The 18,008-nt window shown below is 39.8% G+C and overlaps 1 protein-coding gene across 8 annotated transcripts in view; it reads right to left on the bottom strand.

The window, feature by feature from the left end:
* HELZ (helicase with zinc finger) overlaps window positions 1-18,008 on the bottom strand; it is a 161,937-nt gene that overhangs the window by 94,849 nt on the left and 49,080 nt on the right. For all 8 annotated transcript variants that reach the window (XM_078438253.2, XM_078438258.2, XM_078438255.2 and 5 more), the window contains one exon: window positions 6,433-6,700. In XM_078438253.2, coding sequence (XP_078294379.1) covers window positions 6,433-6,700 — 268 coding nt within the window. The remainder of the gene's footprint in view (window positions 1-6,432; window positions 6,701-18,008) is intronic.

Below are 18,008 nucleotides of genomic sequence, written 5' to 3'. Positions count from 1 at the left end.
TTCAGAAACACCTTAAAAACAAAATATGTCCTACAATTTAAAAAGATATTTCTTAATAAAAAGAAAACCCATCTTGCCATTAATGCTTGCCACATTTTGAAATCCGCCTTAAAGCTTACATACTTCCTCGCCTTTTGCGAAATGGCAGAATAGCAGGCATGCAAATTTTGACCAATTTCACATCATACCTAGCTACAAGAAATACGGCTCGATCAATCTTAGCAACCGTTCTCTCTCTTGAAAAGAAACGGCTGAAAAGAACAGTTCTCTGTCTTTAAAAGAATTTCAATGCTCTACAGAGAATTTCACTTTACACGATTTCTGACTAAATGAATGATAACAAGAATCAACCAAGGTAATAAGCCAATACCTGGGTTTGCTGAGGCGAACCCAACAGGCGCCTCGCCTCATCCATCTGAACGATGAAATGTGCGTCCACACACCAGGCCTGTCGTGCCAGCTGCCAGCAGAAGCCACAACAACCTGATCAGGCTGGGCCCGCACACACTTTAATGGGCACAATTACGTTAGCCGAAGCCAATTTCTTTTGAAAATGTTTATCTAAGAATCAAGTGGATTCCACTTCAAGGTAGAATCCTAACTCAATGAACGCATATCAACACGGAGCTGAAATACATTGTTTTTAATCTTGCAAGAACTCAGAAGCATTTTCCAAAACTTAACTGAAATGAAGTATTATCCTTACCACCTTCACACAACTCACACTAAAACTTAACATTAAAAGAAATCTTAATTTCTGGACTGCTTTGAAAAACCATCCCTTTCTTTAAAGTAAAGAAAATAGAAAGATAAACCTGATTACTACATCCAAACGCAAGCCAAAATATACCCTGTCTAATTTTGAGAGGCTTCATTCAATCCTTTTTCCAGGAAGGAATGTTAAGGTGACCATGTAAAAGTATAGTCCAATCTTTACAATTAAAATGTACACTATCGGTGTGAAGTCCCTCGACACTGCTTTCACGATTAGCACTATTCTGCTTAAACTGTCAAAGTTCGCAAACGACCAATATATTCTCGGTGACCTTAGGAAATATTCTATCCATCGTGTGCTAGGTCTGACTACATCTAAAGAGGCACGTTCCTGTGCATACCGAATACAAATTATTACCATCAATACACATCCAGGGTATTTAGAGGGAGTCTATTTACCCAAACCATTGTGTTCTGGCTTTAAGGGGAGTCTCAATTCACAATAAAACATTCTTCACCATTCTAATGGTGACTTGGGTTTGCTTTGATGACTGGTACTGATTGAACAGACAAGTAAAATGACCCAATCAGACACACTAGAGCATGGCCCAAGGATCAAATCCAACCTTCAACCTGTTTTCTGGAGAGCCCTTGACTAAGAACGATTTACAAAAAACAAAACAGAGAAGCTACGCAACAAAGACTGTATGAAGTCCACAAAGCCTTTAATATTGACTTGCTGGCCCTTTACAGAAAAAGTGTGCTGATAACCTATGCTACAACAGAGTTTAGTAGCCGCATACAGACCTCCCCCAAATCCATTTTTTAAATATATCTGTCATGTTATTTGTGCTGAAAGAATTATCAAAATGTGAATTAAATTCAAGGCAACGTGAAAACATAAATAAATGTTACGTTTAAAGGGGAAAGAAGGAAAAAACAGAAAATAAGCTTTTGGAAGCACCATACACAAAACTTTCTCAAAGATTCTTGAAAATCCTTCAGTTTATGTCTGTTATGTGGCCCTTGTCCATCTGCTTACAGATACCCGCTGAGAACTCCGTCTACTAGTAGGATTTGCTTCTTTGTATGTGTACCACTGCTATGCTGTACTTCACAAAATTTTACAAGCCTGTCAAATTCAGAAGTGTAATTTACCAGCCCTCACATCCAGGGTTACCTGTGGGTGAGAGAATCACTGAAAATTTTCCAGAATTCTCTGACGCAGTAACTACCTACTTGTCACATTAGACATGTAGCAATAAATTCTCATCTCTGTCTTTAAGATCCTTCAAACTCTTGTGCAGTTAGCGTACGTAACACATAAAAAGTGACCCTACAGACTTACATTCAGGTTGTAAACATCGCTATCTGAGTCAATAACTGTTTTAAAGATCTAATTTTGGGGGGGGGGGGGCGGCTGGGTGGCTCAGTCGGTTGAGCGTCCGGCTTCGGCTCAGGTCACGATCTCGCGGTCTGTGAGTTCGAGCCCCGCGTCGGGCTCTGTGCTGACAGCTCAGAGCCTGGAGCCTGCTTCGGATTCTGTGTCCCCCTCTCTCTCTCTATCCCTCCCCCACTCATGCTCTGTCTCTGTCTCAGAAATAAATAAACATTAAAAAATTAAAAAAAAAAAAAAAGATCTAATTTTTAAGACTAAAAAAAGAGAAAGCTCAGATGTTCCTACAAAAAGACTACTGTATACAGTCTTACCGCGGTCTTACCACGTTGTCTACATTCTGTCTTAACTACAATCTTTCTTGTCAGACCTGAGGGCGATTTTACACCTTGATCATCAAGAGCTGCAACTGACATCATTCTAGCTTCCTTCCCATTTCTTTGCTTTTTTTCTTAGTATAGTAGTAATAGGAGGTCATGGCACAACATTTCAAAAATAGAGAGAACCACATCAGAACATAAAACTCACTTGTAATTTCACCAGCCAGAACACTTTGCTTTAACTCTTCAGTATTTTTATATACAAATATATTCATATATGTGTGTGTACATACAAAATCAGAACTGCAGTGGCTGCTTTCATAACTAACATATCTTCCCCTTTATATTGTATCATGAGCATATTTACTGATTCAAAAATTCTTCGAGAACATAATTTCAATACAGTAGTCCCCCCCTTATCTCCAGCACATATGTCCCAAGCCCCCTAGCAACTGCTCGAAGCCATGAATAGTGCCAAACCCTACACACACTCTGTTTTTCCCTACACATACACACCTATGATAAAATTTTATATGTTCACGTAGTAAAAGATTAACAATAGCTAATAATGTAACAGTTATAACAATATACTGTAATAAAAGCTATGTGCATGGGGTATCTCCCTCAAAATATCTGATTGTACTGCACTCATGCTTCTTGTGATGATGTGAGATGATCAGAGGCCTAGGTGATGACATGAAGTGAGTGAGGTGAAGTGAAATGAAGTGAGGTGACATAAGCATAGTGTCGTAGCATTAGGCTATCGCTGACCTGATGATGTATCTCAAGCAGGATCATCAACTGGACCACAGCTGACCACAGTAAGTGAAACCTCAGAAAGTGAACCGCGGACAAGGGAGAACTACTGCAGTTTCAGATCATATGGCTATTAATTTACTTAACATGCTCTTCACTACTCTTGAAAGACATTTGTTTACAAGCATCTTTAATTTAAGAATCTCCTATTCTTTCTTCAGGATGATTCCTCATAATTACTACACCAAAAGGATCAAACCTTTTAAAGACCTTTAAAACAAACTGCCAAAAAACAGATCTACCCTATGACCCAGCAACAGCACTGCTAGGAATTTATCCAAGGGATACAGGAGTGCTGATGCATAGGGGCACTTGTACCCCAATGTTTATAGCAGCACTCTCAACAATAGCCAAATTATGGAAAGAGCCTAAATGTCCATCAACTGATGAATGGATAAAGAAATTGTGGTTTACATACACAATGGAGTACTACGTGGCAATGAGAAAGAATGAAATAGGGCCTTTTATAGCAACGTGGATGGAACTGGAGAGTGTTATGCTAAGTGAAATAAGTCATAGAGAGAAAGACAGATACCATATGGTTTCACTCTTATGTGGATCCTGAGATACTTAACAGAAACCCATGGGGGAGGGGAAGGAAAAAAAAAAAAAAGGTTAGAGAGGGAGGGAGCCAAAACATAAGAGACTCTTAAAAACTGAGGGTTGATGGGGGGTGGGAGGGAGGAGAGGGTGGGTGATGGGCATTGAGGAGGGCACCTTTTGGGATGAGCACTGGGTGTTGTATGAAAATCAATCTGACAATAAACTTCATATTAAAATTAAAAAATAATAATAATAAAATAAAATAAAAACAAACTGCCAAATAAGTAACTTTCCTCCAGAAATATACCAACTTAGTTTGCCACCAGTGTTCACTTCATGTTGCAGATATTTTCAAGCCTCTCTTCTATGGGTTTTAGAAGCCTTTGCAAGGTGCTCTCAGAGTGAACTTTCATCCACTTAGTTTCTTGATCAGAATCTGACCTCCACAATTTTGTAGGGTTTATTCTTTCATCTAATCAAATTTCCATTTAAAAAAAATTATTTTTAGTGTAATAATCCACAAGTTTATTGGTCTTTAGTTATAAGTTCTGAGATAATGTATATGGAATGATTTTTAAACCTGAATATTAAACAAATAATTTTTTCTGAATTTCTATTATGGTACTCCAAAATAGTCTCTTAAGATTCTGGTAAGCTTCTAAACTCTACTTCATCCCGGGGCACCTGGGTGGCTCAGTCGGTTGAGCAACTGACTCTTGATTTCCACTCGGGTGGTGATCCCAGGGTCATGGGATCAAGCCCCACATCAGGCTCCACGCTGAGTGTGGAACCTGCTTGAGATTCTCTCTCTTTCTCCCTGTGCCCCTCTCCCTCATTCGCGCATTCTCTCTCTCTCTCTAAAATAAAATTAACAGGGGCCTGGGCTCAGTCAGTTGAGAGTCTGACTTCAGCTCAGATCATGATCTCATAATTTGTGGGTTCAAGCCCCATACTGGGCAGGGCTCTGTGCTGACAGCTCAGAGCCTGGCACCTGCTTCGGATTCAGTATCTTCCCCTCCTTCTCTGCCCCTCCCCTGCTCATGCTCTATCTCTCAAAAATGAATAAATGTTAAAAAAATTCTTTTAATAAAAAATAAGCTATTCCATCCCAAACTTTATGATTTTATCAAAGTGTTCTTTACTAAGGAAAAGGAATCTATGACCATGTAAATAACATATATGCATAGTAATAATGTGAATATATATGTTACAAGCCACTGTCCTTGTTATTTAATAAGTGACTATTTCATTAGAACTGTATACAGATAGTCAGTGAAAGTCTTGTAAGAGGGACACCTGGGTGGCCCAGTTGATTAAACAACCTACTCTTGATTTCAGCTCAGGTCATGATTTCATGTTTCATCAGTTCGACCCCCGCATCGAGGTCTGTGCTGACAGTGCAGAGCCTGCTTGGGATCCTCTGTCTCCCTATCTCTCTGCCATCCCCCACTCATACCTGCTTTCTCAAAAATAAATAAAGATTAAAAAAAAGAAGAAAAAAAGTCTTGTAAGAGCCCATCAATGGCCATGATTTAAAGTCTTTTTTTCTTTTATGTTTATTTATTTATTGGGGGAGGGGAAGACAGAGAGAGAGGTAGAGAGGGAATCCCAAGCAGGTTCCATGCTCCATATGAAGCCCAATCATGCAAGGCTTGATCCCAGGAACCGTGAGATCACACCCTGAGCCAATATCAAGAGTTGGATGCTTAATCAACTGAGCCACCCAGGCACCCCAGCCATGATTTAAAGTCTTAAGAGTAACAAAAAATACACTCTGACTTTGTAAATTTTACATGCATGTAATTTGAAATTAGATCTGTTCCAAAAGTCAGATCATATTTAATCTATAAATAGAGTAACACAAGGTATCTTTAAGTTATTACTTTTCCTTTTCTAAATATATACCTTAGTAAGGGTTCAGTATCTATTAATAATTAATGTTAAGGTACCAATAAGGCAGCCCGGAAAAAAAATAGATTGGTTAGGCTATATTCAAAGGGAAAACTGCTTACAAAAATATACTCATGTATCATAACTGTGGTTCACTGTTTAAAGCTTGTTCCCATTTCATCTAAAAAGTGGAATGCTACTACCAAACATACCAACCATTTCATTAATATCTGCCTTCATTCAAACTTTAATTTCTGGGATTACTTTTCCTATAATGATTCAAATAAGCTTTGGGATTTATGCTTGGACTTAACTTGTGGCATATGGATAAAATGCAAAATATGTTAAAGCTTTTATAAGTGGCTATAGAGGTATTTCATTATTATCAAATAGTTTCCCTGAAGATTTAAATCATTTCATTCTTAAAATTGCATTCCAAGATATGTAGCAGTCTCTTTCAGTTTCTGTACATTTATTCAACCAATATTTACTGAATGCTCGCTCTGACTACCATTAACAGAAACCTCCGGTACAGCAGGGACCACATGTTTACACACCTAGTACGTGGCAGAGTCTTATGCAAATGAAATATATACTAAACACTAGGGATGCCGAGATGAACAGGACACGGCACAGAAAGACAGCTACTGAATAACAATCTTTACTACCTGTCTTCACTTTGGCAAACCTCCATTTTCATTTAAAAATGAAAAATACCATTAAAAAAAAAAAAGTATTCCTAAAGTAACTTACTTGCTGACTTCTTTATACTGGGCTATCTCCTCAATATAAAGAAGGTCATGCAGCCGTGACTGATAGTTGGTCTTGGTCAATGATTTGTCTAAAACCGACTGGGTAAACAGCTGGTCAGCAGAGAGAGGAATTTGGTATCTGATAAGAAGGCTCTTCTCCAAATCAGTAGTTTCATTAGGTTCAAAATCTATAATAGTCTTAGAAGAAGAATCCCAACGCTTAGCTGTGGTTACTAGCTGTTGTTTTGCATGCATCAGGTATTCAAGATCTAAATGGAAACAAAAAACACATTTATAAAGAACACAACATTAAAATTCTCAAATACATTACACATTTTGGTAGGAGCATTTTATATGCTTGAGCTATCAATTCTTAAAAACAATCCAAAAACCCATCTAACAAAGAATTTTTCCCATATCAGAAATGTGTTGTCTAGGTTAACAAAAGAACATAAATAGGAACCCCTGTAAAAGAAAAAAAAAAAAAAAATGCCTCCTTTTTAACACCAGGCTAAGACATACCAGAAATAGCTATTAACATTTTAAAATGCAGATTAACATTTAGAACTTAACTCTTTAGTCCAAAGAAATCTGAACTGCAAGAAGAAAATACAATAAATTCCTCATAAGATAAAACCTATTGGATGATAAACACTTTTCTCCTCCTACTAACAATACCTGCCCATTATAGAAAAAAGACGATCAGAACACTATGAAAGGTTAATCTTTTCGTATGTGGTAAAGCACAGTGAAACTCTCTGAAAGTCAATTTATGACAAACAAAAATCTTTTAGAAAATACTCATGTAAAAACACTGCTAATTCCTCGTTGAAATGTGATACAATGTGCCATTCAAATGCCCTATCAGAAAAATACAGTTCAGTCTCAGTTAAATTATACTGTAAGTAGGGCACAATGTCAAAATGAATGACTGTTCAAGTTCTGACATCTCTGAAAAAAAAAAAGGTAGGACAGTACCAGCACAGGGTGAAATATATCGGAACATGAATTCTTTTTATTTTTTTTTTAATTTTTTTTAATGTTTATTTATTTCTGAGACAGAGAGAGACAGAGCATGAGTGGGGGAGGAGCAGAGAGAGAGAGGGGTGACACAGAATCTGAAGCAGGCTCCAGGCTCTGAGCTGTCAACACAGAGTCCGACGTGGGGCTCGAACTCACGAACCGCGAAGATCATGACCTGAGCCAAAGTCGGTCACTCAACCAACTGAGCCACCCAGGCGCCCCCAGAACATGAATTCTGAGTGCTGGGTAGGCTTGCTCTATTTGCAGGACATACTACTTTTCTATTGGGTGGAACATACATAGACCTATAAATATGAAACTTAACCAAGGCGGGGGGGGGGGGGGAGTTGCTTGACTGACTCATTAGGCTGATATCCAGTTTTCATGTAATGTAATTGAAAAGATGGCTTCACAACTCAGGTTACAATTTGGGGAAGAAATAATAAAAAGTTTAAACAGAGATGAGTTAAGTGTCCAAAGTACAAAAATAAGTTACCCTGTACTATCTTTACAATGAGAGAACAATGCATAATTGCCATGTAATGCTTAGTGAGAGATTTGCCTACATTTAAATGTTACATATAAATTATAAACACCTAAGTATAGTCACCCAAAAGACATTCTCAATACTAGAAAATAGTTTATCCTAATGTCTTATTAAAGATTCAAATGCAAAGGCCCTAATGTAAACGTTTCAAAAAATTAAAAAAGGAAAGGCCCTAATTTCTAGCCTTTGCTCCTTGAAAAGGTATTTTTACATGCCAGTTCTACTATTTCTCCAATGGAGAAACAAATACGCCTATACTCATCAAGGTATAAGGCTGGTCTGCATTCTTATAATACTCTGGATTAGGCAAGGATGGACTGGCTTTGCAATAGCTTCGAAAGGATAAGTTTCATAAAGTAAAGTAACAAGATTTTCTGCCTCAATCGTCCTAAATTGGGCCGTGCCTTTTCATTCATTAAATCATAACTACAAAAAATATTTAAATTACACACACTCCAACATTTCTAAAGCAGATTATAACATCACTGAAAGTCAGATGACAAACATTATCAAAATAACAAGGATGTACATAATTTTTTCTCTTAATTCAAAAGTCAAGAGAAACAGCAATAGTATAGTGACAAACCAAATAACCAACTCTTTAAAAATACAAAAAAACTAGGGGCGCCTGGGTGGCTGAGTCGGTTAAGCGTCCAACTTTGGCTCAGGTCATGATCTCACACCTCGTGAGTTCGAACCCTGCATTGGGCTCTGTGCTGACAGCTCAGAGCCTGGAGCCTGCTCCGGATTCTGTGTCTCCCTCACTCTCTGCCCCACCCCCACTCACACTCGGTCTCTCTCTCTCTCAAAAATAAACATGAAAAGAAATGAAAATGGAAAAAAAATGTCTACATAATATCAAAGAATCTCTGTAATATATAATAAAAGGATGTCTCTTCTTTGGAAGTAGGAGAGTTATATTTCATAGTTTTATTTAAATAAGAAATTCAATCAGACTATGCCTAGATCAATATTATGTTCACATTCTTTAAAAAGTCACTAATTGGGGCATCTGGATGCTCAGTCAGTTGAGCGCCTGACTCTTGAACCTGGCTCAGGTCATGGTCCCAGGGTTGTGGGATCGAGCCCCATGACGGGCTCGGTGCTGAGCATGGAGTCTGCTTGTGCATTCCCTTCCTCTCTCTCTACCCTTCTCCCCTGCTCGTGCACTCTCACTCTCCCTTTAAAATAAAAATAAACAAGGGGCGCCTGGGTGGCTCAGTCGGTTAAGCGGCCGACTTCGGCTCAGGTCATGATCTCGCGGTCCGTGAGTTCGAGCCCCACGTCGGGCTCTGTGCTGACAGCTCAGAGCCTGGAGCCTGTTTCAGATTCTGTGTCTCCCTCTCTCTGACCCTCCCCCGTTCATGCTCTGTCTCTCTCTGTCTCAAAAATAAATAAACGTTAAAAAAAAAAATTAAAAAATAAAATAAAAATAAACAAACAGTCACTAATTCTTCCCAACCAATATTTATGTAACTGGGATAGTAAAAACCTGAAACAATAGAGCTTTCCATTTAAAAAGATTTTTGTTCACCTATTTAATGTGCAAAGCAAATTATACAGAAAGTCATTCTGGGAAAAGTGGTATGAGAAACAGTATTTGTTTTTCTCGTCTATATAGTGCCATGACTGCCACCCTGGTTTTATGAAATTGTTAAAATTAGTGTCTTCAGCAGGTAGCACAATTTCCAAACAATTTCCAAACACTTTAAATTTTATTCCACTGTGGTTTCTTTAAATGACTGTAAACACAGTACAGGAGGGGCATCTGGGTGGCTTAGTCGGTTCAGTGTCCAACTCTTGATTTCAGCGTAGGTCATGATCTCATGGTTTGTGGGTTCAAGTCTCATGTCAGGCTCCACCCTGACAGAGGGGAGCCTACTTGGGATTCTCTGTCTCCCTCTTTCTGCCCCTTCTCCACTCTCTCTCAAAATAAATAAACTTAAACGGGGGGCGGGGGGGGGGGCTACGTTGTGGGGATGGGCTAAATGGAGGGCAGACGTTAAGGAAGGCACTTGTTGGGAGGCGCACGGGCTGTTACACGTAAGTGATGCATCACTAAATTCTATTCCTGAAATCATTATTACACTATACGCTAACTAACTTGGATTTAAATTAAAAAGCTAGGGGCGCCTGGGTGGCTCAGTCGGTTAAGTGTCCGACTTCAGCACATGATCTCACGGCCTGTGAGTTTGAGCCCTGAGTTGGGCTCTGTGCTAACAGCTTAGAACCAGGAGCCTGCCTCGGATGCTGTGTGTGTCTCTCTCTCTCTCTCTCTCTCTCTCTCTCTCTCTCTCTCTCTCTCTCCTCTCAAAAATAAATAAACATTAAAAAAAAAATTAATTAAAACAGAAAAACTCTGACTCAAACACAAAGAATAAACGAATGGTTTCTGGAGGGGAGTGGGGGGGGGGGGGGCGGATGAGTTATATAGGTGAAAGGGATTATGAGTGCATGTATCATGATGAACAACTGAGCAAAGTATAGAATTGTTAAGGGGCGCCAAAATGGCTCAGCTGGTTAAGCGTCTGACTCTTGATTTTGGCTCAGGTCATGACCTCACAGCTCATGTGAGTTCAAGCCCCACATCAGGCTCTGCACTGACAGTGTGGAGCCTGCTTGGGATTCTCTCTCTCTCCCTCTATTTCTGCCCTTCCCCTGTTCGCTCGCTCTCTCTCTCAAAATAAATAAATATTAAAAAAAATAAAACGGGTGCCTGGGTGGCTCAGTCGGTTGGGCATCTGACTTTGGCTCAGGTTTTGTGAGTTCCAACCCCCGCGTCAGGCTCTGTGCTGGTGGCTCAGAGCCTGGAGCCTGCTTCAGATTCTGTGTGTGTCTCTCTCTCTCTCCCCTTCCCCTTCTCACACTCTGTCTGTCTCTCTCTCTCAAAAATAAACATTAAAAAAAAATTTTTTTTTAATAAGATAAAACAAAGAAACAAGAAACCACAGTACAGAAGGGAGAGCTGGGGGAACAGCAAAAAGAAAACTTAAAAAAAAAAAATCCATGTGTGCCAACACCAGAAAGTCTGCAAATTACTGATCTCAGTCATTAACTCAGACATCAAAAATGAACCGTGGCCAGTGGCTACCGAGGACATATTTTGCCAAAACCACTTCTCTTTCCCTGCTTCATCTGAACTTGAGACAAGCGTCTGCTTCCAATCCTCTCTTACAATGAGCAGCTGATTAAGCCTATTCAAATTCCCACCTAATTTACAGTTGGCAGGTCTGCAGAGTCGCTGTTCAATGGAGGAGGGCGGGGAGGTCCCCGTGGGGATCTGACTACCACTGGGCCTCATCCCCCCGCCTTCCCCCAGCACATGTTAGCACCTGCTAACATCTAAACCACACACGTATGCTACTCAGGGCAGCTGAGCCACCTCGTCCCCGGTACGCACTTCTCTTCAACCTCGAATAGGCTGGAATGAAATACACTCCGGAAAGACTGGAAGTGAATAGGTTAGGATCAATACTCACAAAACCATACAGGGAGAGTTTATTAACCAACTCTTAGAATAACGAATCTCCAATCTGTCAAATCTGACAGAAATTGTAAACCTATAAATGTTACCCGGAGATGTGGTAGGCAGAAGCTATAAACATATTTTAAGGGAAATTCACAAGAAACAAATTAAAGGTCATCAGAATGCACCTAATTTCTTTAAGATAACGTTAAGGGAAGAGCTGCTACTTCCTTCCACAGAGTTCAAGGTCGGAATAACTAGTCGGACACAAGATATGCTTCCCAACCTCCCTGGCCCTGTGACTGAGGACAGCGGTGGCCTCGGCGTTCGGCCACACGGTTGCCAGTCTAACGAAGCGTCCAAAGGGTTGGTTTGTTTGATGAAGAATATAATATGGCAGACTGGGAAAGTATCCTTAACAGAACCCAGAGAGCAGATTTAAAAAAAGGTAAGGAGGAACAAACATCCAGTGTTGTGCGTGCCTGGCAGAAGGGTGGACACAGCACCAGCACACGATACACGCATGCTACGTGTGGAACATATTTACAACAGCTCCATCTATCTAGGAGTTGAAGAGAAGGAGATGAAACGAGCCTCAGTTCCGAAATCGGACACACCACGCTCTTCCTGACGAAGCATTTTGGTCGGCGCCTTTACAAGTCTGGACTGCCCAAATTAACAATAAAATTACAAATCTGAAAGTAATCCTAAACCACCATTTCGGCTACTCATTTCAGTATCATTCCCGTCCCCAAAACTGCCAACATGGAAGCAAGATGAACATCTCTTAGTTTACCCATACTGTCGATCCCAATTTTCCACCTCTTAAAGAGGATACTAAAAAGTTAAAACAGCGAAATAACAGCATAGGAATGCCTCACTATTTACATGCTTCCATTCAATTGTATTTTTTAGTGACAAAGGCATTATTTTTTAAATCTATTTTTCTAGTACTTTTCTGATCACATAATATCAAATATTTTATATACCCTTAATTTACCAACAACCCTGGAATTTGGAGATAATTAAGTCACACTAAATTTTGATGTTAATGTTAACATACACTGCTAAACTCAAAGTAATGGATACTATCAAGCTTTCAAATCAAACACATAAGAAATAATTTTCAACGTGTAACTTCCAGATACTCAGACTTGAGCTCAGGTCATGATCTCATGACCTCATGGTCTCATGGTCTCATGGTTCATGTCCCATATCTGGCCCGCTGCTGTCACAAAGAGTCCACTTCAGATCCTCTGTCCCTCTGCCACTCCTTCGCTCATGCTCACTCGCTCTCTCTCAAAAAGAAACATTAAAAAAATTTTTTTTTCATTAACCAAAGCTGTGGCGTAAAGTGTATAATGAATACAGTTTGTTTCCTAAGCAAAGGGCAACTCACTAATTTTGTTCTTTTGTAGATATCTTTTGCCACACATTTTTAAAAGGCACAACTCTTAGGGTGTCTGAGTGGTTCAGTCAGTTAAGCGTCCGACTTTGGCTCAGGTCATGACGTCAAAAATTTGTGGGTTCAAGCCCCATGTCTGACTCCGTGCTGACAGCTGGGAGCCTGGAGCCTGCTTTGGATTCTGTCTCCCTCTCGCTCTACCCCTCCCCCACTCATTCTCATTCTCATTCTCTCTCTCTCTCTCTCAAAAATAAACATTATAAAAAAAGAGAAAGCAAGACGAGGCACATCTTTAACCCAAAATTTCTTAGTGCATACAGTGTCTCTTGTTGAACCTGAACCTCACCAACAAGGGAAAAGAATTGAAAACAGCAAAATTATTAAAGTTACACCTATTTCCTAACAGTTTGCAGAACTGCCATATGACTACTAGAGGGAAAAAAATTCATTCATGGTCTGCAAATATAAAAGGTTTGAATGCTTTACATATCATAAAAATATTTTTTAAAAATGTGGGAATTTTCCCCCAGTTCAAACTGAATTAATTAAAGTAGAATTTTTAATTTGATCCTGAACGATGAAGTAGAAAAGCAAATGTCTGCTGTGTAACTTGATTTTAAGTTCCAAGGAGTAAAGCACTAATATAATTAAGTTCCAGGATCAAATCAGTTTGACAGACACTGAGCCTTTAATTACTGAGGTGCACTGTGAATCTCTAAGGGAAAAAAAAAGCATGCACCGTTTCCAAACATATTTTCAGATGGGATTCTTTACCTATTATTAACATAACACCTATTCATTTCAGTAGAACACAGTCCAGCATGGTCCAAATATGTAACTTTATGGAAAAGAAATGTATGTTGCCAGCATTAATTTCAGGACAAAAACTTGCTTAAACAATGAACAGCCAATCACATGGAAGAAGTGTTGAAGATATTTTCTATTCAAATTCTAGTTTCATACCATCACTACATTTCTTTGTGTGTGCAGAAACCAAATTATATTATGGTATCATTTATACTGTTATCAAAAGTATACGGAAATATGATAAGGCTCAGATCTAATTCAACCGCCCAATTCCCAACCGCATTTGGCCAACTTAAATCTGAAAGGTTTTCTCCTAATTCTAGAATAAGGAAGATCAAATAGTGAATTGGCTGAGGCTGGGGGTAAAATCAGCCAGGATGTAACACTGTCTGTCCCCAATTTAACAAAGAAGTTCTCTTGCTCTCAGTGTCTCTGAATGTTATCCACACAATATGCCAGAACAGATACAAGTAAGAAACTGACATTTTTACATTTTTATTATTTGAGAATCTTTTATAAAACTGTGATTTCACATAAATAAATCTTTTCCCCTCAATTTTTTTTTTGCTGACAAACATCTGCTGTAATAATCAAAAACACTAACTAGCACTAAGACAGAAGCAGGAAACAAACACACTATTTACATCCTGCTTTCATTTCTCCAAAATTCTTTTGAGGTCCTGTACACAGTCACAATGAAACAAGCACAGTCATGCAATAAAAACTTAAGAACTTAACAAAAGCGTCAAGATACTGAATGACCTCAATTTTACGAGTAGGGAAAATACCAAAGAACTAGAAATCAGCACAACAGGTCAGCTCATTTCAGTAATGGACCCCCAAAAAAAAAAAAAAAAAAAAAAAAGTCAGCCAAACGTCACCTGGCTTGCCTAAACCTAGCTTTTAAGTTTTTCTGTTTATAGTATTTCAAAATCTCTCATCAGAAAATACATTTTATAATGGTCTCTTTTATATTTATTTTTCTTGTCCTTGAAAATTTTCACTATGTGAAATTGCCTTAATGTTTCCAAGTTAGTTCAAGAAAATGCTTAACTTTTATTATTTTCTACAACGTAACAGCTTAGAGGTAAAACTTTATAAAGCAAAATAAGCAAAGATAACAAACTGCAAAGTGGTCAGCAAAAAGAAAAAGATATAAAGAACAAAGGGGGAAGGCATTTTATTAGTTCCAAATCAGAGGATATCCTTGACTGTATTAATTCCATCTACTATACCTCAATGAATACAAAATTCGTTATATTTTCAAACTAGTATCTTAGAAACTTAAGAAATGAAACACTGGGGTGCCTGCCTGGATGGCTGAGTTGGTGGAACATGTGACTCGTCATCTTGGGGTTGTGAGTTCAATCCCCCCACACTGGGGGTAGAGTTTGCTAGGTAAGTAGGTAAGTAAGTAGGTAGGTAGGTAGGTAGGTAGGTAGGTAGGTAGGAAGGAAGGGAGGGAGGGAGGGAAGGAGGGAGGGAGGGAGGGAGGGAATTCTATTTCTTCCAGTGACCACACTTAAAATATCAGTCATCTTGGACAACTTGTCTTCCACCAACTTCTCCTGCCTTCTCTTGTCAAGATTCTCAGGTGCTGTGGCTTTAAGGGCTCAGGTCTTTATCTCGGCTTCTTAGCCCCTCTTCCTGCATGCACCCTAGAGCCCCTGGTCCACACTTTTTAAAATAAATTCTTTCTCTCTTCCTACTTTCTTCATTCTATTTGTAAGTCAGAAGTTATTCTAACCATGGCTCATGGTAAAAACAATAGCTACCATTTACTAAGTGCTTACCATGTGCCAGAAACCATACAATGCTTATTTTGGTTCCCACAATCATCCTCTGAAATAGATATTACTAGCCCCATTTTACACATGAAGTTCAGAAATGTCACACAAGTAATGAGAAAATTGAGACTCAAATCCAATTCTATTTGACTGTGAAGTGTGTTCACTGCTCTTTTTCTCCCACTAGAAAAGTAACACATGCCTGAGGCAAAATTAGTCAAAGTACCCTCAATCTCTCAAGCCCATGTGAGAGGGTGCCCTAAAATCTACATCATCACCTCCTTCCCGCATCAGTCTTAATTAGCATCATTTTCTCTTCCTAATGCAGACATGTAACATTTTATATAATGAATTAAATAGGCTTTCATTAACTAGTACAGATTTTTGACAACCCTTAAAAACTTACTTTTTTGTTTGTTTGTTTTTAAAAAATTATTTCTATGGGGAAATAAGTTGTGAGTTACAAACCATCCATCTAAAAGCAAACTTTTAAAATATAACCCAGGGGCGCCTGGGTGGCTCAGTTGGTTGAGCATCCGACTTCGGCTCAGGTCATGATCTCACGGTCCGTGAGTTTGAGCCCCGCGTCGGGCTCTGTGCTGACAGCTCAGAGCCTGGAGCCTGCTTCAGATTCTGTGTCTCCCTCTCTCTCTGACTCTCCCCCACTCATGCTCTGTCTCTCTCTGTCTCAAAAATAAATAAACATTAAAAAAATAAAATAAAATAAAATAAAATAAAATAAAATAAAATATAACCCACATGTGGGGCACCTGGATGGCTCAGTCAGTTAAGCATCCAACTTGATTTCGGCTCAGATGGAGCCCTGCTTCGGGCTCGGCACTGGGTATGGAGCCTGCCTGGGATTCTCTCTCTCTCTCCCTCTCTCTCTTCCCCTCCCCCATGCACACAGCCCCTCCCTCCCTCCCTCCCTCCCTCCCTCCCTCCCTCTCTCTCTCAAAAAAAAAAAAAAAAACTTAAAAAAAAATATATTTCTATATGTATGTACACGTACGTACACACACACGCACACACACACACACACACACACACACACACACACACCACACTTAAGCCCAGAACATTCTATGAAAATTATACTTCCAAGTGGGAAATACGTGGTGGTCTCTCTTCATGATTTACAAAAGGTACCTCCTAATAGTTCTCAAGTTCTAGTCTCTAAAAGCAACTCACTAGTACAGGGGCAGGCAAACCACAGCATGCAGGCTACTTCCAGCCCGCAGTTTTTGAAAATAAAGTGTGACTGGAACACAGTCATGCCCTTTCGCTTCCATATGGTCTCTAGCTCCTTTATCATCACAGCGCAGAGCAGCGCTGTCCCAGCAAACACCATCTGCCCGGCAGCACCTGAAGGATTCACTCTCTGGCTCTTAGCAGGAAAAAGACTGCCAAAGAACTCCTACAGCGGCAAATATAAATTAAGTATTCTTACTCTGTCAACTGTATCTACCTGGCTATCGGATTTAACATATTCTATATCTTTTTTTTTTTTAATGTTTATTTATTTTTAAGACAGAGAGAGACAGAGCATGAGCAGGGGAGGGGCAGAGAGAGAGGGAGACACAGAATCGGAAGCAGGCTCCAGGCTCTGAGCTGTCAGCACAGAGGCCGGCATGGGGCTCGAACTCACGGACCGTGATATCATGCCCTGAGCCGAAGTCGGAAGCTCAACCGACTGAGCCACCCAGGCGCCCCAGGATTTAACATATTCTAATTCCAAAGAGTACGGAGAAGATGAAAATCCAAAATACAAAAGAATAAAAACAGGTACCAGAGATCAAAGTAAGTGAGAAATAAGCCTCAACTGAGGTCTAAGGAAGTCTGGGTGACACTGGCACACACACAAGAAGGTAATGCCTAATTGTTCAATCTGGGCCCAAATGTTGCTTTAACCTTCCCAGCAGATAAAGTAAAGGAGACAGAACGATTCCACCTGTCACTGCATCCAAAAAATCAAACCCTAGCATTTGCTCATGAACCAGACTTTAGGTCTCACAAATGGGACACTGTGGTTACAGAGCAAAAAACATCCTCCACAATAGGGTCAGTTATAGTCAATACAATAGGAAGTTTCACATGAAGTCCCTCTTAAATAAATATTTAGTGCTCACTAAATAAAACAAAGCACCTATAAATCCAACCAAGAGCCAAGAAAATACAGGGTAATGTGCCCCTTCCTTGTCCTGTTGGATCTCGGCATAAAATTTAGCAATAGGCAGTAATGTAACAACGTGCAAAGTAATTATCATCTTCTGCAGGTGCTCACACGTTGAAACCAGGGACCTCCTTCCCAGGAACACAGAGCAGATCCTATTAAAGGCACCCTAGGGGCGCCTGGGTGGCTCGGTCGGTTCAGCGTCCGACTTAGGCTCAGGTCATGATCTCGCGGTCTGTGAGTTCGAGCCCCACGTGGGGCTCTGTGCTGACGGCTCAGAGCCTGGAGCCTGCCTCAGATTCTGCGTCTCGCTCTCTCTCTGCCCCTCCCCTGCTCATGCTCTGTCGCTGTCTCAAAAATGAATAAAAC

Source organism: Panthera onca, chromosome E1 (genome assembly GCF_046562875.1).
Source record: "Panthera onca isolate mPanOnc1 chromosome E1, mPanOnc1 haplotype 2, whole genome shotgun sequence".
Lineage (NCBI taxonomy): Eukaryota > Metazoa > Chordata > Mammalia > Carnivora > Felidae > Panthera > Panthera onca.
Note: the sequence above shows the minus strand (reverse complement) of the source record. Positions and strands in the feature narration are given on the sequence as shown.